At 39.0% G+C, this 24626-nt stretch overlaps 1 protein-coding gene and 1 pseudogene across 1 annotated transcript; both read right to left on the bottom strand.

The window, feature by feature from the left end:
* Positions 1–7743: 7743 nt before the first annotated feature.
* On the bottom strand, positions 7744–8627 carry LOC102868834 (annotated as a pseudogene).
* A 1354-nt stretch (positions 8628–9981) lies between these two features.
* LOC102868423 (protachykinin-1-like) lies at positions 9982–20747 on the bottom strand. The gene is made up of 6 exons (XM_006880231.1): positions 20625–20747; positions 19432–19528; positions 18917–18961; positions 18407–18430; positions 16766–16819; positions 9982–10031 (listed from the first exon to the last, which is right to left on the bottom strand). Exons 1-6 carry the CDS (start codon positions 20745–20747, stop codon positions 9982–9984), a joined length of 393 nt encoding a protein of 130 aa, XP_006880293.1.
* Positions 20748–24626: the final 3879 nt, after the last annotated feature.

Below are 24626 nucleotides of genomic sequence, written 5' to 3'. Positions count from 1 at the left end.
CTACCAAAAGTAATTTACATGTTTTATGCAACCCCAATACATATACAAAATTAATTTTTCATAAAGACAGGAAAGATAATTGGTGAATTTAAGAGGTGATTGGAGAGGAAATTCGAAATAAACAAAGTACTTCTGAAGAACAAAAATGAAGTGAAAGGTCCAGTATTCTCTTACCGCAATATAGCTGTAATAACCAAAACAATATAATTCTGGCACAATGACATACACATAGACCAATGGGTCAGAATCAAGAACCCAGAAATTAACCCATCTTCTTATGGTCAACTGGTGTTTGACGAGAGAACAAAATTCATCAAATGATGAAATGACAACCTCTTCAGCAATCAGTGCTAGCAGAAAGTTGAAGCAGGACACACAGCTCACACCATACACAAAAATCAACTCAAAATGGGTTAGAGACTTGGTAGTAAAGATCCAAATCATAAAGATCATAGAGATAAAATAGGACCAAACTCAGAAGGCCTAGCCTAGAGCATAAACAGGCTGGCAAAATACAGCTAGAAATGCACAAATGGAAAAGGAAAGTATTAGTGAATTGGGAACTTTTAAAGATTAAATCCCTGTGTGCATCAAAACCTTTTTCTAACAGGGTGAAAAGAAAACCTACTGACTTGGAAAACACTTGGTAATCCTATCTCGGACAAGGATCTCATAATTAAAGTTTACAGAATACTACAGGGTCTCCAGAAGAAAAAAGAATAATAACTTAATTACAAAATGGGAAAAAGACATGAAAATATTTTTCTGAGAGGAAGATATTCAGATGGCCAACAGACACATGAAGAAATGCTCAAAATCATTGGCAATAAAAGAGCTGAAAATCAAAACCACAATGAGATACCAACTCACCCTGTAGCAGTAACAAAGCTTAACAGGACAGCAAGCAATAAATGTTGGAGAGGATGTGGAGAAATTAAAACTCTCGTATACTATTCATAGGATTGTAAAATGATACAACCACTCTGGAAGGCTCTTTGGCATTTCTTCAAAAGACTGAACACAGCAATTCCATATGACTTAGCTATTTCACTGTTAGGAATATATCCAAAGGAGATTAGAACTGAAACACAAATGGAGATGTGTACACCAATGTTCATAGAAACATTATTCACAATAGCAAGAACATTGAAACAGTCCAAATGTCCAACAAAAAATGAATGGATTGAGAAATTGTAGTACATTTACATGATGAAATGCTATGGAGCACTCAGAAGAAACAATTAAAAAAACAAAACAGAACAAGACAAAACTACAAAACACATAACATGAGACTGAGGAGAATTATGCTGCATGAACTAACTCAGTCTCATAAAGGACAAATACTGCATAATACAATTATTGTAAAAATAGAAGGATAACTTGTAAGATGTGTATGAAAGTCCATGGGGACAAAAGGAGAGAGCCAAGGGACTGAGCATGGGCAGGGGGAGAAATCATGGGGTCACAAAGTGTGATAGGCAGAGGGAGGGAATGAAGGATTTGAGAAATAAGCAGGAGTGACCTAAAAAGATGGGGTAATGGCAAGCATAGATCCATGGTCATTAATTTTATAAAACACAATGAATGGGAATGATTGTATAAAACACAATGTGAATGAATGGAAGTATGAAGCATAATAAAAAATAATATAATTCCATCCCACTGTTTCTCTTTTGTGATGTTAACAAATATCAGTAATCATTCCTAGAACCATTAGTTCCTGAAAACTAAACAAATTCACTAAGAGCAAGTTGATTCTGGCTTATCGTCACTCTATAGGACAGCGTAGAACTGCTCCATAATGTGAATTCCAGTGAATTTACAGACAGCTATGTCTTTCTTTTGTGGAACAACTGATGGGTCAGAATATCTGACCCTTGGTTAGTGGTTGAGCACTTTAACCTATTCTGTTCTAAATGAGGCATCAGGATTGGTGGACGATTTATCAACAATCTGCGTTATGCAGATGACACAACCTTGCTTGCTGAAACTGAGGAGGACCTGAAGTGCTTGCTGCTGAAAGTCAAGGACTGCAGCCTCCAATATGGATTGAGGCTCAATGTCAAGAAGACAAAGATTCTCACCACTGGGCCAATTGGCAGCATCAGGATGGATGGTGAAGAGATTGAGATTGTTCACAGTTTTAGTTTGCTTGGCTCCACAATCAGCACTCTTGGCACCAGCAGCCAGGAAATTAAAAGACACATTGAGATGGGAAAGTCAGCTGTTAGGGACCTCTCCAAAGTACTGAAGAGCAACGGTGTGTCTCTGGAGACTAAGGTGCATCTGGTACAGGCCATGGTCTTTATAATCACTTATTATGCGTCAGAGAGCTGGACAATGATGATAGAAGGAGAATTGATGCTTTTGAGCTTTGGTGCTGGAGAAGAGTACTGAGGTACCATGGACTGCCAAGAAAACAAACAGATTCATCCTTGAGAGGGTTAAACTGGGCTGCTCCTTGGAGGCAAGGATTCTGGGGCTTCGTCTGATATACTTTGGGATGTTGTAAGGAGGGACCGGTCCTCTGAAAACCCACTGGAGGGTCAGCTATGGGTCAGTTCCAACTCAAATCGCACTTAACAACAATAGGATTCTGTCTATCAATTAAGAGATATTTGGGTTATTTTCACCCTTGGGCTATTATGAATAATGTTATATGAATTTTTGTGTACAAGATTTTATAGAAATGCATGTTCAACCTGCCTTATTTGATATACTGATGACTAGGAGTGGAACGTCTCTTGTGCATCAATAGATATTTTTCTGTTAAATGTAAATTTTACCTTCTTTTTTTCAATTACAGCATTCTAAAGTTGTGGTTTTTTTTTTTTATTTTTAAAGCTGCTCTTAACTTATGATGCAAGTAAATAAGCTCTTTTATGTGGCCTTTGGCCTGAGTTTTCTGAAGAAAACCCAAAACTGTTAGAGGACATTTCCTCTCAGTCCTGAGAAGTTGTGACTAGCTACCTCTGTTGAAGCTGCCTTAGTTCTTGAGAGAAATTTCTACTTTTTCCTGGGGAAGAGATGAATTCCTGAAGGCAGAAAATATGCAAATAGATGCAGCCACTGTTGCCAAATGGGATTGGTCAGTTACCACACAACTAATGGCTTGAAAAATCCACCCAGTAAGATTGAGCCAATAGTCACACTCCAAAAAGGTGGTCAAGTAGAAGTACTTTTCTTTGAAGAGGAGACAAGCAGAAAAGAGAAAAGACGAGAGAAAGAGTTGAGCATCTTTGGGTAGGAAGTTTGACAGCAGGGCCAAAAGTTCTGAAATGTGCTCAAGGATTATAACTCTGAAGACAATTAGAGACCCAACAGAGACCCAAGAGACAATCCGGAGGTTATGCCTGGTAGAGAGAGGCATGACCTGGAGCAGCCCTGTACAACCTAGAGGGGGTTTCCATGGGGTGGAGGGGAGAGAGGAGGAGGGATAGAGAGAAGGGAAATGCTTACACTGAAGAAGAGAGGAATATGCTCTTCGCTTTTGGGGAACCTCTTCAGTTAGGGCATTGTCTGTTGGCTTCCACATGTTGATTTCAGATTATAACATTCAAATTGATTCTGTTACCGTTACTTCCAAGTTAACCTTAAATCCACATTGCAGTCTATTATTTCCTTAATAAGCCGTATCACTGGTAAGTACAATTCTGAGTTCTGTGAGATGCTGCAGCAGATGACCAGCACAGAGAGAAGACAGCGCTGGAGCGAGGCAGAGAGGTCCAGCAGTTGAAGCTGCAAATCCTAGGACATATTTATCCTCTGCCTCAGAGGAGCCAGATTTGTGCGGAGTCTTACTAATTAAATTATACATTTGAATGTTTTTAATAAGGGCTTGAACTAATTAATGCCTTTCAGTTAGCTTTCTCCTTCCATAATTTCTCTTAGTTAAATTATAGTGGGCCTAAATATTGTTTTGCTTAAGAATTTTGAAGCTTTTTCTTGTTCCATGGATCCAGTGCTGCTAAGAAAGGTCTGTTTTCTGCAACTGTCAGTTTCTCGCTCTGGGGTTGGCAGCTACCTCTGCAATCTCAGCAATTACCTGCTAGCTGTTGTTATTAGTTGCTATCCAGTTGGCCAAGATTCATGGCAACCTCATACACAGTGAAACAAAATGCTTTCTGGTCCTGCACCATCCCATAATCCTTGACAGAACCTACCAAAGTGTTGTGATTCTTAAGGATTTCATTGGCTGATTTTCAGAAGTAGATTACAAGGCCCACTTTCTTACTTGATCCTAGTTTGCTGAACTCTGCTTAACATCTGAGCAACATGCAAGCCTCCACTGACAAGAGATGTAGTGGCTGCACATGAGGGATTTGCTGGGAGTCAAACTATGATCTCTGCCATGGAAGGTAAGAATTCTTCCACTGAACCATCAAGGTTCGATTACATGTAAGGGGCATGGCTTACTGTTATGGCCTCTCCTGGGTTTCCTTTATAAGGGATCCTCAGAGTTTTGGACCCACCAAAGTCTTTCTTTTGTTTTACATAGATGTTAATGAAATAATTTTTAAAAAGATAATCCATTTTAGAATTTATTATGTTTTAGTTTAAAAGAGATGTCAACATGTGCAAAAATTAAAACAAGATATTTTTGTTTATGTTTTCCTTTGTGGATATCAGATGTAGTTTTGGCTTAAGCATTGTTGTTGTGTACCATCAAGTCAGAATGAACCCACAGCTGGGGTTTTCAGAGGCAGTTTATCACACGGGAGGAGATTGCCCATCCTAAATAACAATAAAACATTGTGATAATACTATGGATATCTACTAGCCTAGTTGATAAAGAGTGAGGCTGCCAATCCAAAGGCATGTGACCCCCAGCTGTCCAACCTCTCATGCCATTTTTAGCTTCTGAAAACCCACTGGAGGGTTAATTATTAGTTAGTTCTGACTTTATGATATATAACAACAACAATAGTGTGATAATTAAAAATGTGCATTTATTCATGTGAGCATATTTTTCCAAGAAGTTTAGAAAAAAAAAGGGGGAGGGACTGGATTAACCCATGTGATACTATACCTTTAGGGAGTAGACTTGAGGGTTGAGAAAAGAACTTTTATTTTTACAATTGTCTATTTGCATTTATACTAAAAATGTTTCCTTTTTCTAAAGAATGGAGTAAGATGATATATTAGAGATTTTCCCTTTTCTCCCTCCCCTATACCCCTTTCCCAGCATGCTAGCCCTCTGTCCTGTAAATACTGCTCATCTCTGTGGGGAAACACTAAGGGCTCCTAGTCTTGCTTTCCATTTGGTTTGTTCAGTGGGAAGCATCGACAGGAGGACAGACAGTGAGAGAAAAGTGAGGTTGGGTTGCATTTCCTGACCTCCCTTCTCTCCTCCAAGCCAATTTCAATCACCTTGGGATCTCTCAGTTATTCTTGCTCTTGCCTTTGCTAGAATTCTGGGTTTGGGGAAAAAGCTAGTTTCTCTGATGCAGCACTGGTAATCCTGCTGCAGAGATCGGTAGACTCCTAGAGCTGGAGGAGGCTGGGAGATAAAGTAGTGTAGCGAAGAACAGCACACAACTTCACTCAATTTATAAAGCAGCCCTAGATTTGTGAGGCAGATATTAGCACACCTCCCTATGCTGCTTCTTCGGTAAAACACTTCAGTGGTTAAAACACAGAGTCAGTTCTGTCGCTGAGATTCAAGAAGCTAACAATGACAATCTTTAATGCTCACAGAAATGCTTGCTTAGTGCAGGAGCCTGTTATCAAAGCTTAGCTGCTGCAATTTTGCTCAATTCTTGAGTAAAGCTCCAAATAGTGAATATTCACATTATTCTAATTTTGCTGAAAAAGAACAATAATTTTTTTTTAAAAAACCCCAAAAACCAGGGAGGCGTGAAGTTGATGGATTTGCTCAGTGTCACATGGCTGTTAAGTGATGAAGCCAACATTCAAACCTCTGCTGTGTGATTTAAACCTACGGTCTTAGCCACCTACTATCTTCTTTCTTGTTGAATAAATATAAATGTGCATGTATATAAAATACAGATAGTTCTTTGTGTCTAACATCCAGAGATGTTGTTCTATATCATTAAATGTATCATAAGTAATTTTAAATTTTATTCTATCATTATGCCACAGTTTGCATACTCAACCTCACTGATAGACAGTAATTTGCTTGACTTTCTTCTCAAGAATTTATTTTTGGTTCTTGTTGTTGTTAGTGTTAGGTGCCGTTGAGTTGACTACAACCCACAGGGACCTTACGAACATGGGTCTCAGTCTTGCCCTGTCCTGTGCCATCCTCAGCATCTCTGACATACTTGAGCCTATTGTTATAATCATTGTGTCAATACATCTTGGTGAGGATCTTCCTCTATTACTGATAATGGAGAGCTCTGGTGATGTAGTTTGTAGGAATTTGCACTACAAACTCGAAGGTAGCACCTCTGTGGTGGTTTGAATCCACCAGCATCTCTGCGGGAAAGGGGTGGGCAATCTCAGGCAATTTGCAGCCTCCAAGAAGCTTCTGAAGGATCAGCTATGAGTGTGTTTCGACTTGATGACACTATGTGAGACTACTGATAATACTTCTCATTGAGCAATTAAACAGAACGTTAGCTGTTATTCTCATAATTGTTATTACTACTAATAATTATTTAACAGCATGTTATTGTTGTGGGGTAGAGAGTTATAGTGGCCTAGTGGTAAGGAATTGCACTGTCAACCCAAAGACACCTGGTTCACATCTACCAGCTGCTCTGTGGAAAGAAGACGGCCAGTTCCCCCACTACACAGGATTTACAGCTTCTCTAAACCCGCTGGAGGGTCAGTTATGAGTGAGTTCTGACTTGACGCAAAGGCACGTAACAACAACAGTATTACTGAGGGAGTCTGGATTACTTTGATTGTTTTACATTTTCCTTCTCATTATATTACTGGTAATATATATACATTGCACAATCACAAAAACAAGTTTGTTGGTGGTATTGTTTTTAAACAAAGTACTCAAAGATATAAAGGTAAAAATATACTTTAGCTATTCCAGCCCATAACACTCCAACATTAATCAACAAGAGTAATGAATCCAGGTTGAATGAATTTAGCATTTGTTCAGAACAAAACAATGTTTATCCTGAGGTCTTTCACCCCTTGTCAGTGTTAACTTCTCCATGCTTTCAGAAAGCACTTCCAAGGACACTTACCCTCCTCTTAATTACATAGTGGCCTCCTAAGCTCTAACTTATTTATTTATACCTTTTATTATTTATGATGATTTTGGGTCAAAAGGGAAGATTTAAGCATATGTTCCAACTGAAACAAGATATCATGGGGTGGGGGGAGGGTCCCACTTGCTTGTGTTTTTCTTTGCTACAAAAATATCTATGACTCATTTAAAACAAAATATCCTATGTGATAACTTCTAAGATTATTGATAATTTATTTCTTTTTTTTTCAACTGAATGTGTGATTTATTTATGGAGAAAAAGAATTAAAACAGGTTTATCCAACAAGGGAAGAAATAAGAACTCATTCATATCCTGCTTACATGTTAATCACCACAGTCTATACATTGTGGTTATGTTCAACATGTGTTCAATGATAATATGAACATCAAAGAATTGCAATTTAAAAATCACAAATCATTTGCCAATGTTGTAAATTTAATAATCCTGACATAAATACCTCAAAATATGTATGTTTTTAAAACCACAGTTTTTGCTAGTGTTTACAGATCAAATTTATGTACCAACAGTACAGTAAAATACATTGTCAAGACTGCTAGTTGCCACTTAATTTCTTCATAATATGGCTCTCTGGCGTTGCATCAGTGAAAATGCTACCTACAAATGCATGGGTACCCCAGATGCTATGACGAATCACTTTACAGCAGCCAAGATCATCAACAGAGAATCCTAAATGACGATAGCGTTCATCGGTTTCAAAAAGTGTGTTGTTGGTATATGGTCCAAAAAATGCCAAACCAGATGATGGGTCAATAAAGTCCGCCCAATAGCCTTCAGCTCAAAGAGCACAGCAAATTCCCTTAGCACCATTAATGAACTTTTCTAAAAGCATTTCTCTCTCATTTTCTACTTCCTCACTCCAAGTAGTCATATCATTGTTAGTTTTCTGTGTTACAGTCAAAACCATTAATTTGTTGGTTGTTACTTCTGGAAACAGTGATTCAAAATCTCTTCTCAGCAATTCTGGACATGTTTGGATGGCACACTCTACTTTAGCACTTTCAAAGTAAGTTTCTGCACTTCTTGTTCAAGAGGTGTATCATTATCCTGAAATTCATTAACATACTGTGCCATCACAAACTCATGTCTTTCACTTGATAAAGGTTCTGCCAGGACATCAGGCAATGTTTTATAAACCTGGCTTTTCCTCTGTGAAGATGTCCCATTAAGGTGGCAATCAAAGCCCATGTTCCCAGGAAGTTGGAACCTCTGATCCTGTGGTCCAAATGGTCCCATAGTTTCATCAGGCCAGATTGTTCGAGAGCAGATATCTGGTGGTGCAGTGGCTACATGAGACTCATCAGAACCTGAAGATCCTGCAGTTGAAAAGGCTCTCGGACTGACAACCCTTTTAACTAAAGAGCAAAATCCTGGGAGGTAGGAGACCAGCCTGGCTCTGTTACAGAGCACATTGGCCATTTCAGGCGGAGAGGGCGGACGTTTTCCTTTTGAAAAGTTATCCCGTCACCACCACCGCCTTCCGCGGCCCCACACCCGAGCTCTTCCCGTCGCCAAAATGGCCTGATAATTTATTTCTTATACAAATGTTTCTTCTAGAGATTGATATGGGGATCCCTGACTCACAAGAACATCTTAGAAATATGTAAGTGCTGTTGGCTTTGTTATTATAGGAGTGATATCCCATTGTAAAACTCTTATCTCCTGTATTGTTTTTTTACAACCTTGAAGAGCTTTGGTTTGTTGTTTTAGTTTGAGTTAGATTTAGGCAAGCATGTTGTTTGCTAGGTTCCAAGTAGGATAGAAATAGTACTGTGCTGACATTTTCCTCCACTATGAAATCACCAGGGAAATACATCTTTAAAATAGATGATGATGTTATTTTAGAATGGATATAAAAGGAAATTGTAGCTATGTGTAACTAGAATTTAGCCTTTATCCCTTGGATCTGAAATGTGGTTGTTGGCTCCACGAAGAGCACATGTACCAAACCATTTACTAAAGAACTCTGTATTTATATTTGTGTGTGTGTGTGAGACAGTGAGAGACCAAGAGCAGATACACGTAAAGAGAGAGAGAGAGAGAAAGGAAAAGAGAGTAAAAAAGATCGAGATTATATTTTAGTCATTTTTCCTTAAGAAAAAGATATTGAGTATACTTTCATTTTGTTATTTAGTCTTAAAGATTTCATCTACTAAAAGTTTCTTATTTAACATAGATTTTCATGAAAGAATGACCACCTTCTCAAAGTATTTTTTTCTTTTATTTAAAACACTATCACAACACACCATACAATGAAGTGAAGACCTGGAAATCACAATATAGCCTTTTAAAACATCTCTATAGAATCTCAAAACACGAAACATGCTTCAGGAATACAAATATAGTTCGATACCAAAATCTCAAGTACTGGTTGACCACATAAACAAATAGGGAAGCACAAGAGTTGAGGCAGTTTCCTCTGCTTTCAGCAGGAGCTGATGTAACTTCTTCAGTTAAAGCCACACTGTGTCTGTCTTAGGAACGATGTCATTGACAGGTTTTACAATTTTACTGAATACTGTGCTTTATTGGGAAATAACCACTGATTATAAGCTTAGAAGGAGTCATCATATTAGGATAACACATTTGGGGGTTTTGTTGTTTTTGTTTGTTTTACAACACATACTGGTACAATATGAAAAATAAACACTTTTTGAATTTTCAACTCAAACAGCAGTTATGAAATAAATAATAATCCTTCATAGTGCATGTCTTATTTTTCCTTTCATTGGCCATTGACACAAAAAGCTCAATGAACAGGAAGTTAGGGCGATTATTTTCGTCTCCTTTCGTAGTTCTGCATCGCACTCCTTTCGTAGGCCACTGAAATGAAAGAAAGGGGATAAACTGAGAAGGGAAATAATGATAAAGGCACAGTCATTTATGTTCGATTCATAACGACTTTTTCTCCTCTATTGAAGTTTTTCTGTGACTTTTGTTTCCACATCTTCTAATCCTCAATCTACGTCCTGATTAGAAGAGATCTAACCACAGAGTCTTGGTTATTTTTGAGCAAATTCTTAGTACCCTAAAAACTTATTTTCACAAGAAAGTACAATGTTGCTTCTTACTTAGCAGCTTTCTTAAGCAGTGATAGGCACAGTGAATTATAGACAGGAAAATGCCAGCGTGAGCAGAGATAGTAATAGGATGGAAACCCAAGCTGTTTTACGTTAAGTAGGGTTAACAAAGTACAGGCCATGGGCCAAACCGAACCTACCATCTGTTTACATAAACGAAGATTTATTGGAACATGGCGATCTTCATTCTTTACCTATTTTTTTATGATTGCCTTGACATTAAAATAGCATCTGTGAGTAGTTGCAATAAAGACGGCATAGCTCAGAAAGCCTAGAACATTTGCTCTGTAGCCCTGGGGGAGCAGGGAGTTTGGCTATTTCTGTTTTGTGGAATTTACTGGTGCAAGGATATTTTCTTCTCTTTTGGGTCTCTCTCTAGAATGGACTGTCTGGAGATTGGAGAGTGTCGTTTTCTGTTAACCAAGAACTGAACTCATTATTAGGAGGTCGAGTCCCACTCCTAGTGACCGTGTAGGAAAGAGTCCAACTGCCTACTCAGGGGTCCGTCCGAGATTGTGAGTCTCTACAGAAGAAGACTGCCACATCTTTCTCCCACAGAGCAGTTAACGTGTTCAAACTTCCAATCTTATTGTCAGCCACTGAGCATTTTTTTAAACAACTGTGCCTTATTTGATTTTTAAAAATGTTTTATAGATCGGCCAGCTGTTGCATCTAAGCATAACACAGTTGAATTTACCCTTTAGAACCTTTATAAGTATGAAAGTTTAAGAATCACTTTCTAAATGTGTTTAACACAAACATTGTTGTTGTTATTGATTGCCTTCAAGTCGAGCACGACTCATAGCAACCTGATGAACAAAAGGCCTGAAGCCCCTCTACAACTATTGACATTTATCAAAGTTCATAGAGTTTCTGGAGGCATGTTATTTAAGAAGTGGATGCCACAAAAATAGCTATCAAATAATCTAAATTCTTCGGTGATCTGTAAAAAAATTTTGCCCAAATTTTATTATGAACAATTTCTAAGGGATTTTACAAGAGAGTAAAATACCTAAGAGGATTTTTTTTCATCACTTACTAGTATCTTATGTTTTTATATTTATGTTAGAGTGAAACTACTGTGCTTTTAAGAAAAATCAGTGTGATATATTTAAAAATACCCAGTTTGTGAAGAAGCTAGAGAGATCTGTGAAAATATGTAGAAATAATGGAGATCCCTTGAGGGCTTCCTCCATTGAGAAGGATTTATTGAAAGAGAGAAGACAGTGCTACTACCATTTCCCCATTTTAATCTGGAGCAGATAATCTTTAACATATTATTTTCCCTTAGGTTACATTAACAATAAAATAACTGTTTCGTGTCAATCATTTAAGCACTTATGAAGTGGAAATGTCTGAGTTCCAAATTGGACAGGTCTGAGGAACAGAAAGATCATTTTTCATCCTGATAGTTTGTTTATACTAGGAGAAAGATGCCAAGCTCAAGTTCAGTTCCTGGCACAGTTACAAGATTCTGTTCATCAGAGAAGTGGAGTGAAAGCTAGTGTAAACTAGCTCAGAATATATAATATATAATAATGAAATTTAATAACTTTCCTGAGGAATCTGAGCTAAGGGCTATAAGACTCAAATGTGCTTAACAAAACATCAGTATAAAAATGGTTTACCTATGAATGAAAGAATGCATGCAATAAAAGGTTCTCACTTGATCCTTCAAACCCTCTGAAACCATAAGTAAACTTTTGTGTGTTTTAGCTGACAAGAATTTCTCCAGGAAGAAAATAGTTTCGTTTCATCAGTTTGTTAAAGGAGTATGTAACTACAAAAGGGTAAAAATTAGATAGCCATAGAATCACTTTATGATGGCTCTATTGGTTTGTAAAAAGATTCTATTTGACTAAGAGTTATGCTGTTTACCTGTTTTCTCCTTTTATATTTTCTTAACTAAAATGAAGGAACAAAAATTATAAAGTGATTCTGATTAAGTGCTATGCTTCTATTTATTACTACCTATAGTTATATTATTACTTTAATATATTTAATAGCATTTAATTGGACCTAAGTGACACACACCATATTATTTGTAAAGTTAAGCAAATTCTAAAACTTGCATCAACTCTCAAAATGGTTTGATGAATATGATTACGAAGAAAACCGGTTGTATAAGGTCTAATGGCTACTTGTGATACAAATAAAAACCAGTGTTGCTTAAACTCATATTCCATTTCCAAAAGCTGAAATTATATGGATTAGCAAAGCAGTTTTAAGGTTTTTAATTAATCACACTGGGGTAACTTCTTTAAAATTTAAATTTTATAAGTCTCAAAATTACTGTAGAAGAAGTATGAATGTGTAAAGTGGAGAAACAGTATAAAAAATCAGATTCATAATTTTTTTTCTTGGCATAAATTTTCTGGATAATTAAGCACTAAGCCAACACATTTTAGCTATAGACTCTTTAGGAATCAGAAAGATTTTAAATGAGTTAGAGAGCTGCTGATTACTTTCTTTCCCCTTGCCTTATGTAATAAGTCTTGTACTACACTTTTATTTAGTTTTTCATTTGAGTGAAAGTTTACAAATCATATTGGTTTGTCAATAATTTACATACATTTTTACCCATAACTTTAGTTATAATTAATCATTTACCACCCTTTTAAATTTTATACCATTGATGGTAAAATAAAGAAAATTTCAAAAGCTTTCTTAAGGAATCTGAATAGGGGTTCTAAGTCTCAAATGTGCTTGACAAAAACTATAAAAATGTAACATCTTTGAATAAAAGAAACCTTGTGATATTCTGAGGATAAAATGGAAGAGTGTTAAAGTTCAAAAAGTGACTTAAATAAAAAAATATACAAAAAAATAAAATTTTAGAAAAGGAGACAAAGTATCATAACAAAATGTGCACAGTGCTGGAGTTGAAAAAAAATAAAAAAGGTTTTCACACATTTTAGCATTTCTCAAGTAGAAAGAATTGAAGAAGAAATTGAAGACTTTCAACACTGAAGGACTGTATCTGCAAAATCATGAATGATGCAGGAAGCACTAAAAGGAGGAAGCAATTGAATGGATGGAGGGAGGGAGGTGTGGGTAAAACAAATGGGAAAAATCTGGCAAGGATCTGGAAAGACTGGGCATTGTGGACATAGTTCAATATTAATTAATTTTATAATTATAATGAATGGGAATGATTGTATGAAATACGTGAATGAAGGATAGTGTGAAACACAATGTATAAGAAAACCAATATAAAACAAAAATAATTTTTAAAAAAGAAGTGGAAGGATACACAGCTTTACTGTACCAAAAATAACTGATAAGACACTGAATCATTATCAGGAAGTACCTTATGATAAAAAACCATAAAGGAAGATAAAGGAAGAAGTTCAAGCTACACTGAGGAAATTGGCAAAAAAAAAAAAAAAAAGCCCTAGGAATTGACGGAATACAACTGAAATGTTTCAATAAACAGAGACAGTTCTGGACATGAACACTATGTCAAGAAATTTGGAATACTGCTACTTGGCCAATTAACTGACTCGAAGAGATCCATATTTGTTCACATTCTCCAAAAAGGACAGAACAATATAATTAATTATTACATGCAAGTAAAATCTTGCTGAAGAATATTAAACAACAGCTGCGGTAGTATTTCAACCCACAACTGGCAGAAACTTAAGTTGTAACAGGAGAAGCTGTGGCACAGAGGCCTATACTTACTGAATGGATCTTGCTGATAGCAGAGAATAGCAGAAAGTTTACTTGTATTTTATTGACTATGCAAAGGCATTTGGATATGTGTGTCATAACAATTTATGGCTAATATTGAAAAGAATGTGAATCCCAGGACATTTAATTGTGCTCATGAGAAACCTATACAAAAATCAAGAACCTATGCAAAAAACAGAGCCAGGAAACATTGCAAAGTCTAAAGTCAGGAATGGTGTGTTGGAACTGTATCCTTTCTCTGCACCTATCCAGTCTGTATGTTGAGCAAATCATTTAAGAAGCTGGACTATACGAAGAACATGGCATCAAGATTAGAAGACTCATCAAGCACTGCTTTCTGAAAGTGAAGAGGACTTGAATCAACTGATGCATTAAAGACTATAGGCTTCAATACAGATTACATCTCAACATCAAAACAAAATTCTTCACCAATGGACCAATAGGCAATATCATTATAGTTAGAGAAAAGATAGGAATTGTCAACGATTTCACTTTACTTGGACCCACAATCAACATACATGGTGGTAGCAGTCATGAAATTAAAATAGTATGAGATTGGGGGTCAATAAAAGCAGTGCCCACTGGGGACTCGCTCTCTTTATCTCCTTTCCTACTGACAGAATGCTCTAGGGTCTGGTTTCACCCCTGGCTCCCCTCCCCCCTTCCCTCTTTCTTTTTTCACCTTAACTCTTTTACATGGCCCACCTTTCACTAGCTATGCCTCTATCTTATTGCCTTAATAAACCTTTTTTTTTAAAGTGATATAAGAACCAACTGAAGTAGTGTTGACACTGCACTCTATGAGGGAATGATAATCCAATGACTGTATATCATTTGCTTAATATTAGAAGGCAGATGTATGGGTCAAATAGTGAGAAGAATGCATAATCAATTTAGCTTTCTCTTCTTGTGCAATCAAAAGCCTCTGAAAACCTGCTGGAGGGTCAGGTATGGGTTGGTTCCTACCTGAGGGTACATAACAACCAATACCATCACCTTTCCCTTAGTGAGATTTATTCAAAATTGAGGATTTTTTCCCACTGGCAGGTTTTTAAAAAAATTTCAGAGGCCTTGCATTGGTCATTCGTATTAGACTATCTCTTTACAATTATAGCAAGACCAAGAGGTTATGCAAATAATTACGTTTCCAAAAGGTTTCCTAAATTATCCAGCTCATGAGATCTAGAAGCTTTCAATATCAGGGTTGCCTCAATTCTTTGTGTGTGTTTGTGTGTTTAATTAATTTTAATGAAAATTTACAGAGACTTAGGGTTTCCAGTCATTCATTGTTGTACTTTTCTCCCTACCCACCCCCACCCACCCAGTACACTCTTCTCCTTGAAGAGAAAGAAAAACTTCCTCCCCCTACAAGCCCACTCCACTATGTAGCCTCTCTCTGGACTCCTGTCATGACAAGAATACCCATTCATATATCCCTTTTAAACAGTTCTCTCTCTTACCTGTTTCAATGCAATATACATCATTCCTCCCCTCCTTTTCTGTCTTCCCTCAACCCTGATGTCAGTCCCGTTTTACAACAGTGGCCCTATATGTCAATTGGCTTTAGCAACTCATTTACTAAATTGTGCTGTTTGTTGAGGAGAAATATTTAGTTAAGTACAATTTTACAATTATGATTAATTTTACAATGCAGTATATGGCAAGAGATTAGAAGGATTCAAGTACTATCTCTGAAAAAGATACAAGAGTTACCTAATCTTGAAAACAAAATGATAAACAATATTGATAACAATATGAAGCCAGAAATAAGGGTTTTCTTATGCACTTACAGAGAAGGTGGAAATGAAACAGAAGGGAAATATGTAGCTTTTATTTATTTTTTTTGGTTGTTGTTGTTGTTATGTGCCGTCGAGTCGTTTGCAATTCATAGCGACCCTATGTACAACAGCCCTAAACCGTGCTCTATCCTGTGCTATTCTCATTGCCTCCAACACACCCATCCCGATTACCCCAGTCACTGAATCAATCCACCTCATAGAGGGTCTTCCCCTCCTGCACTGTCCCTCCACTTTACCTAGCATGATGTCCCTCTCCAAAGACCTGTCTCTCCTTACAACATGTCCAAAGAATGTTAGGTGAAGCCCCAGAATCCTTGCCTCCAAGGAGCAGCCTGGGTTTTTTTGGTAGCTTTTATTTTTAAATAAGAGTTTAGAATTAAAATGCTTACAAGTAGGATTGTGATGTCTCTTTAAAGATTTTATAACCAGGTACCATTTGTAACACTCTTGGATGACTTTTTCCTTTTTGAAGGCACAGGAATATATACTTTCAAATACCCATTAAGACATTTAGATTTTTAACCTCTGTACCTCTACGAAGAGCAAACAATTTATATACATTTATTGTTTACTTATTGGAAAATCATCTGACATGACATCTTGCAGTACTTTCAAAATACTCTCCTAACAAGTGAAGATTAGTCTCTCTTTTTTAAAAATCTCTCTCCTTAAATTCAATAAGGTTAAATGTGACTTACTTAATAGATTTCAAGCAAAGCCTATCCTGAAGATTCAAGTTAGTAAATGAAGAAATAAGGAAGACACTGGTAAGACTAAGGGTTAGAGAGAGACTGATATTACAGTGATATTAATCTAGTTTCACCTTATTCTTCATTAAAAGTATTGCAGTCAGGTTTTTTTCCTACAATAAATACTCACTTAAAAGCTATTATCCCTTTTTAATATTTGAGAACTGTGCCTTAGAGAGAAAGTAATAGACAGAGGTTTAAGAGACTATCTGTTTTCAGTCATGATTTATACATACCAGAATTTAAAGCTCTTTTGCCCATTAGTCCAACAAAGGAATCTGTTTTATACCCTGGAAAATACATTTAGGGGTATTTTAAAATTTATGTTGTTTAAGAAGGTAACTATTATAGCTAGTACAATAAAAAGTAAACCTCTGAATATATGTCTATATCATAAGTACATAAAGCTTTGAAGAGCTTGAAGAATGAAACTTCCTTCTAAGTCGTATACAAGACAATAAACAATAGAATAAAAGCACTTTCCAAGTTCTCTTCGTTCATTTTATATATGCATTTGTCATATAAAACTTTAAGAATTTTTGATATTTGAACTTTGATTTTTAGGTTTTTTCACAATTTTTTTGTAATACAGTAATATCCACATTTATTTTCTTTTTGGAAATTTAGATAGGTTGTATTTCTAAGCAAATGATTCTTAAGTCAAATTCCTATATTTGATTATTGGACATTTTTAAAAGGTCATGTTGTCATCTTATTTTAGTATTCCTTTTGTTAGTTTTAGCACTAATGGTCCACATTTTTATTTTTTAGACTATATTACCTATGGTTTCCTTGAAAGTCAAATCTTTGGCAAATAAATACACGTCTCACTTATTTTCAAAGAGCCTTTGAAACCAGTTATCATTTTAACTCAGGAAATAATTTCTCTTAGTTTACACTGTATTAGCTGAGAATATAGGGCTCCTATATATTTTTCTGGCTGAGAGAATTTTATTGCTATATCATAGAAACTTTAGTTCAAAACAAATACACAAAAATCATTGGGTCCATTTATTAACAGCAGCACACCTTACTGGCATTGCTTGCTGTTGCCTGGCAACCAGAGGCCAAGGTCCCAGGTGGTGCCCATTCCTACACCAGCCACAGCCTCTGGCCTATCACCCTACACCGGGAAGCCAGAAACCTCCTTATCTGCATTTATATGGGAAAAAAAAAAATCTCAAAAAGAGCATGTATGAATGGACGAGGTTGTGGCTTAGGGCTGCTCTCTTACTGTGTGTGACACACTTTGCTACCGAGTCAGCCCAAGTCCAAGACATGATGAGTGAGTGGACAATATAACAATGGATTTTCGAGACGTCCAGCTAAATCTGGTATCATTAACTGGGAAATTGGGATCTAATGACCACAAGTCTGCTTTCTTAATGCCCCAATGTTTCAATGCATGCTGTTAGATTCACAGTTTCCCAAATGATTATAGAAATACTGCATTTCTACCCCATTTTTATCTTTATTATTATTTGTTTACTCAAATATTCAGCTATTTCACTTACTTGGCTGCTGGATTAGTATAATAAATAATGTCATTATAGAATTCTATATATTAAAGGGAACTAGAAGATGTCTGTAAACACTTTTTTTCAGCTTCATAAAGAAACAGCATACATTTTCTTTTACTGTTTCTATGCGTAAAGAATCTAACAGCAGCTTCTTTGGGGCTTGGGGTTTAGTTCTAACATAAGAAATTATTTTGGGAAATAAAATGACTAAATGGAAGGGCTTTAAGCAATTATATTCTGAATGTAAGATCTGTCTCCTCCATTCTTTTACTGTCTCAATTATAAGTTATTACAGCAGAAGTAGACTTCATTCTAAGTTATATTTGCATTTGATCAATGTCAAAATTATGAACTTACTTTTATGCGAAATCTGGCCATGTCCTAAAAGAATGAAAAAGAAAATTAGCAACTACCTACAGATTTAATTGTAAAGAAACTGCATGCAGTGTATCTCTCAAAAAGAATTATGAAATAAACTGATTTTAAGATACATGGCCTTTTCCTCTTACATATTATCCTAAGAGATATAGCTGAATTATAAATACTAATCAAATTACTAATTAAAAAAAATCCATGTATTTTAACAAGCCGAAGAAGTACGTATTAAGTGCTTTCTAGAAGCCACAAATTCAAACTCAAGACTGTAAGGATTCCAGGTTTGCCTGTTAGATTTACCACCTCCTTGTTGCTTTACAGAAACACATCTCCAACACCAGCTGCCCATCTGACCAACAGCAACATATGCAAAGTCAGTTCTTCATTAAACAGGCAGAATTAAGATGTGTTATTTCAGCTTAGAAAAATATTTTCTTCCCTTTCCTGGCTTAAATTCATAATACTAAAATAAAAACGGATAGGAATGTTTACCATAAAGCGCCTTTAACAGGGCCACTTGTTTTTCAATTGAGGAATCTGACAAGAGATGAATTGATATTAACTATTTTCACATGTCACACTGTGAGTTTGAGGAATTTAGGGAAATAGTATTCCTGTATGATATATCCGAGATCCAGGTCTGATCTAACTTTGGGGAATATTCTAAAATCATCTGGAAATTTCACGTGCATTTAGAATGACATTTTCTTTCTCCTTCCTCTTCATCAGTTTGGGATATTTATCAGTTTTGGGTCAAGGAAGAAGTATGGGTCCCCTTCTTGAAGAGTTTGCTATAATATTGTCAGAAATGGGGCTTGTCTCTACCTCCCTAAGGGGGCCTGTGTGTGTATTATAAAGGTGCTGGCTAGAGACACTCCCAGGACATTTCATCCCTCCCTAGGGTGGGTACCTCTCCTCAAAGTGCAAGAGAGTCTGGGAGCTCAGGGAGCCAGTGAGCAGGAAGGGCGGCTGCCCAGAGAGACAGAGGGATAGGTTGCCCATCTCACCAGCATCCCGTTTGCCCATTAATCCGAAGAACTGCTGTGGCTTGGGTCTCCGGGCGATTCTCTGCAGAAGGTGCTCAAAGGGCTCGGGGAGCTCCTCCTAAGGGGACACATGCATGTGTAAACCGAAGTGTAAGCAGAGGGATGCACCTGGCAAACCAAGTCTTTCTCAAGGTGAGCTCCAACCCTGGGCTGCCCAAGCCTTCTCTGTTGTGGCAATGACTAGTCAGGCTGGGGCAAGGAACTCCAAGGAAAGGTGAGAGGAACCGGGCTTTTCCCACCTCTGGGCTTAGTTGGGTCTGTCTGGCTCATCCCTCCTCTGACCCTCTGTGCAATCTCCGGTCATTCTCCCCAAAGTTCTCCCCTGCGCGTTAGCAGGAGAAACCTAGTCCCTTTCAGTTCTTGATCATTTTCAGCTGTTTTCCCCTCAGCTCCTTTCGTAGCCACAACCACTTCTAGCCCCAGTTTTGGAGAGCCCCATGGCCCTAGATTCACACAGGAGTGGATTGTGGGGGTGGGAGTGGTGGAGGTGGGATAGGACAGTGGAGACAAGGCTTTAAGAGGGCCCTGAGTCGCACCGCTTTGCACACTCATCAGTGACAGGAGAGCTGGAGAGCGTGAATAGTGAAATTTGTGCCTATGTTCTCTCAGGTTTATCAGATAATGATCTGGGCAGAAGTTAGCTTACCACCCATGGGTGGCGCAATCACCCAAGATGGAGCACTCACTACTTGCTCCACAGGAAAAAGCGGGGGCAGTCTGCTCTCTTAAATATTTACAGCCTTGGAAACTCTATGGGCCAGCTCTACTTTGGCTATGGATGGGTATGAGTTCTGGACACGGACTTTGCCTTTTTGATCAACCCCTCTAAGTCTCCCTCCCCTCACTCAGTGTTGCTCTGCATTCTGCTTGTACTAACGCTGCTGCAACTCCTTAGCTCCCACTGACTCTCCAAATGCGCAGTCCCCAGACACCTCACTCTAGATCTGGCCCTGTGAGGACTCCAATCTCATTAGAACGGGCATCTTTCCTTCAGAGTTCCCCAGATTCGATGATGCAGGGAAACCTGGACTCTGCAATGCAAAATCCTGTATGGGACCCCCGTCCAGGCTAGCACCACCTTACACACTTCCTAAGACCCCGAGTCCTGTTAAAAGCAGAGCGAGCACTCCGAGCCCTGGTCGACAGGTTCTCACCTTGATCTGGTCGCTGTCAGACCAGTCAGACCAATAATTCAGATCATTGCTGGCTCCGATTTCTTCTGCAAGCAGTTGAGTGGAGACAAGAAAAAAGACTGCCACGGCCACGAGGATTTTCATGTTTGATTTCTGGGAAGAGAAGGGAGAAGACACAGGATATGCACGCGCAAACACACACCCATGCATACACACACAGAAAGAGAAATGAGGAGAGAGAGGGGAGAGTGAGAACACAAGAATATGAATGAATAAGAAAGGCTATCCAAGAGTTGGGACATCAGAATTCTCAGCTGCACAATGCAATCCGGGCTCGTTAAACAAAGACAAAACCCACAGAACTATCATTTCTCCTCTTTAAGATTGAGAATCGCCTAAAGGACGTTCAGATCCCTCTGTCTCGGATCCTAACTCGTCTCCGCCCTCTACCTGCACTGTCGGACCAGGGGTCCCTGAGGGTGGAGACAGAGTCGTCCTTGGGTTTGGGAAGCCGGGCTCTTCCGTCCCGCGTCCCCTGGGCGCGCACAGAGCGGTGTGCTCTCGGGTCTCCCGTCCCCTCGGAGCGCAGCGCGGAGGGGCCCCCTGCACACGTGCGGAGAGCGGACACTCACCGCGGGGCGCGGACACTCACCGCGGGGCGCGGACACTCACCGCGGGGCCGGCCGGCGGGCTCCTCGGGCGGCTGCCTGGCGGTGCGCGCTGCGCTCTCAGCGGCCGGCGGAGCAGGAGGGGAAGTCCGAGCGCGCTCTTTTGCCAGGTCGGGGCCGCGCGCTATTTATCGCAGGCTCGACGAACCTCACGACCCACGTGACACGCTCCCCACGCGACTTTCTGCTCAATATTTAATTAGCCGCCTCCTCGCCTTTTCGCTTGCGTCTGATCGAGAGTTTCCGAGACGGTAACCCATCGGTGCCCATAAGATCTGGACCCAATTGGGTTGGAAATGACGCAGTTTTAGCAAAGTCGTGGTCTCACCATCCAATCCCGGGCTGCCTTGGTCCTTCCGTGTGCGCCTCGAATGCCCCCTGCCCTCTCCCCCTGCACAACGGGGTCCCATGACACCTGATATTACTCATCCAAATCCAGCAGAGTGACTCATTCCTCGGACTTAGGCAACTTTTCTGTCCCTGAAGACGCTAGAAGTTGTACTTTCAAGAATGACCAAATAACATCGTTAGAAATCAAGCTAAGAAAGGAACCTTATTTGAGGGACAAGCGACTTTGCAACATTTTTATTTTTAATTTTGGTCTGCGCAGTGTGTTAGTGTTCCTGAGATACCTCTCACGCCGAAACCAGTTAGGACTCTGCCGTCATCAGCATGACAAGTGCATTTCCACTCCTGGAGGATTTCAGGCGATGGAAGCAGATTTATTTATTTTACATTTGGAGAAAGGGGGATTTAAACGTGGTATTGCACACAGAACTTTCTTTTGTTTAAAGGCCTTTCTAGCTTGTCCCCGCCACCAAGCCCGCTCAGCTTCCTTTCTGACCACAAGTTGGCTTTAGGAGAGTACCTTTCTGTTCCCTTTTTGGCTATAGACTAGGAAACCAGGAATTCATTGTACAGGATCCTTCCTGAACTCACATGATTCCTGGATTTCTCCTGTGAGTACAGTGAAGATGCTAACGAAGGCAGCCATTAGCAACATGAAACCATTAGACAAATAACGTCAGTCCTAAACAGAAGCTTTCCATGGGCCCCACATTTCTTTCCAACACATTTCTTCCTGTAAATGAATGAAATGATGTTGTATCTTGAGTAGAATTGCCTTCTACCCTTTAAATAGTAAACATTGTGCTTTTCCAGTTACTTCTGCTTTTTTCATGATTGTGAGTAAAGGATATGGTGGTGTTATGGTTTTTGCAGCTGGTTAAATTGTAATGTTTTCGCTCTTACATATGTTGTTGTTTCTTACATAAACCTGCATTTTGAAATGCTTTTGCATTTCTCCCATTTGTGGCGCCAACTCAAAGGCCTACAGTTTGAATGCACCAACTGCTCCTCAGGATAATGATGGGCTTTCTCCTTCCATGGGATTAACCACCTCTGAAACCCCCCTGGAGGGTCAGTGAAGATGATTTTAATTTGAAGGTGCATAACAACAACAGCCTCACAATGGAATACATTGTGTAGTAATTTGTTTTTGTGTATAGAAAACTGCAAACATGTAAAAGTAGACTCAATCATCCAGGTAGTACAATTTGTAGGCTTCTCTTCACCCCAGTTGCCATCTACCTTATTCTGTCTGCTGCCAAGGGAGGCGCCCTTTCCTGACGTTCCTTTTGACTCCAGAGACTTTTGATAGACACTGATTTGCTTTGATGGCTTTCTTCTTCTTCTTTTTTTTTTTAATTATGATAAGCAGTTCCAGATTTAAGTGTCCTATTTCCTGCCCCGTGCATAGACTCAGACTTTAACAAATCTTGGTTTCTTTTTAATAAGATGTGATTATTAGAGAGAGTTATGGGTGCACAGTGTTATTGAGTTCTTCCTTCTTTGGATTCATTGTTTCAAGGGATTACTGTAATTGTAAACCTTGTTCTTAACTCATGGACCCCATGTGTCCCACTACAACTGTCATATAAGATTCTGCTAGAACAGATTATCTGGAAGGCTGGGCTCTATGAGGAGAAATACGGCACCAGAATTGGAGGAAGAATCATCAACCATCTGCGTTATGCAGATGGCACAACCCTGCTTGCTAAAACTGAGGAGGACCTGAAGCACTTGCTGTGGAAGGTCGGGGACTGCAGTCTTCAGTATGATTTGAGGCTCAATATCAAGAAAACAAAGATTCTCACTCTTGGGCCTATTGGCAGCATCATAATCGATAGTGAAGAGATTGAGATTGTTCACAGTTTTGGTTTGCTTGGCTCCACAGTCAACACTCGTGGCACCAGCAGCCAGGAAATTAAAAGACATATTGTGATGGGAAAGTCTGTGGTTAGAGACCTCTCTAAAGTACTGAAGTGCAATGATGTCAGTCTGGAGACTAAGGTGTGCCTGATACATGCCATGGTCTTTGTAATCACTTGCTATGCATCAGAGAGCTGGACAATGACTAGGGAGGATAGAAGAAGAATTAATGCCTTTGAGCTGTGATGCTGGAGAAGATCATTGAATATACCATAGACTGATAAGAAAACGAACAGGTTTGAAGCTGGGCTGTTCCTTGGAGGCAAGGATTCTGAAGCTTCATCTGACATACTTTGGACATGTTGCAAGGAGGGACCAGTCCTTGGAGAGGGACGCCATGCTTGGGAGGGTGGAGGGATAGCGCAGGAGAGGAAGACCCTAAATGAGATAGGTTGATTCAGTGACTGGGGTAATGGGGGTAGACGTGTCGGAGATGGTGAGATTGACACAGGTTAGGGCAGAGTTTAGGGCTATTGTACATAGGGTCGCTCTGAGTCACAGATGACTTGACGGCATATAACAACAACAACAACAACAACAACAACAACATCCTTATAAGAGTGAGCTCTGGTGGCCTAGTGGTAAGAAGCTGCACTGCGATCCTGAAGGCACACAGATCAAATCCATCAGCTACTCAGAGAGGGAAGGATGGACAATCTCCTCCGGAGGGTCAGCTATGGGTCAGTTCTGACTTGATGGTTTGCAACAACAAACAGTCTTTCAACAGTGGATCACTAGGCCTTTTACCTTGCATGTTGTTGTTGTGCACCATGAACTTTAACTTTCATGTTGTTGTAAGATGCCATCAAGTCGAGTATGACTCACAGTGACCCTATGAAGAGCCAGCTTGAATCCTGCCCTATCCTATACCATCCTCATCATCTCTGAGACTCTAGAGCTCATTGTTGAAGTCACAATATCAAGCCGTCTCTTAGGAGGTCTTTTTCTCCCTCACTGAGCCTCCATCTTTTGTAGCATGATGTCTCTTTCTAAGGAATAGTCTTGCCTAACTACATGGTCAAGGTATGAAAGAATCAGCTTCATCAGCCTTGCCTCCAAGGAGCACTCTGGCTGCACTCTTTCT

The sequence above is a fragment of the Elephantulus edwardii genome, unplaced genomic scaffold, assembly GCF_000299155.1.
Source record: "Elephantulus edwardii isolate Elephantulus edwardi_28Jun2011 unplaced genomic scaffold, EleEdw1.0 scaffold00007, whole genome shotgun sequence".
Taxonomy (NCBI): Eukaryota; Metazoa; Chordata; class Mammalia; order Macroscelidea; family Macroscelididae; genus Elephantulus; species Elephantulus edwardii.
Note: the sequence above shows the minus strand (reverse complement) of the source record. Positions and strands in the feature narration are given on the sequence as shown.

What these genes read in the sequence shown, in the direction of transcription:
- LOC102868423 (XM_006880231.1), bottom strand. Translation starts at nt 20,747, where the DNA reads ATGAAAATCCTCGTGGCCGTGGCAGTCTTTTTTCTTGTCTCCACTCAA. An exon ending in AATGGGCAAACGGGATGCTG is followed by an intron (nt 18,962 to 19,431) that starts GTGAGATGGGCA and finishes ATCTCTTGTCAG; the next exon opens with ATTCCTCAATTGAAAAACAA. An exon ending in CCTGTTAAAGGCGCTTTATG is followed by an intron (nt 18,431 to 18,916) that starts GTAAACATTCCT and finishes TCATTCTTTTAG; the next exon opens with GACATGGCCAGATTTCGCAT.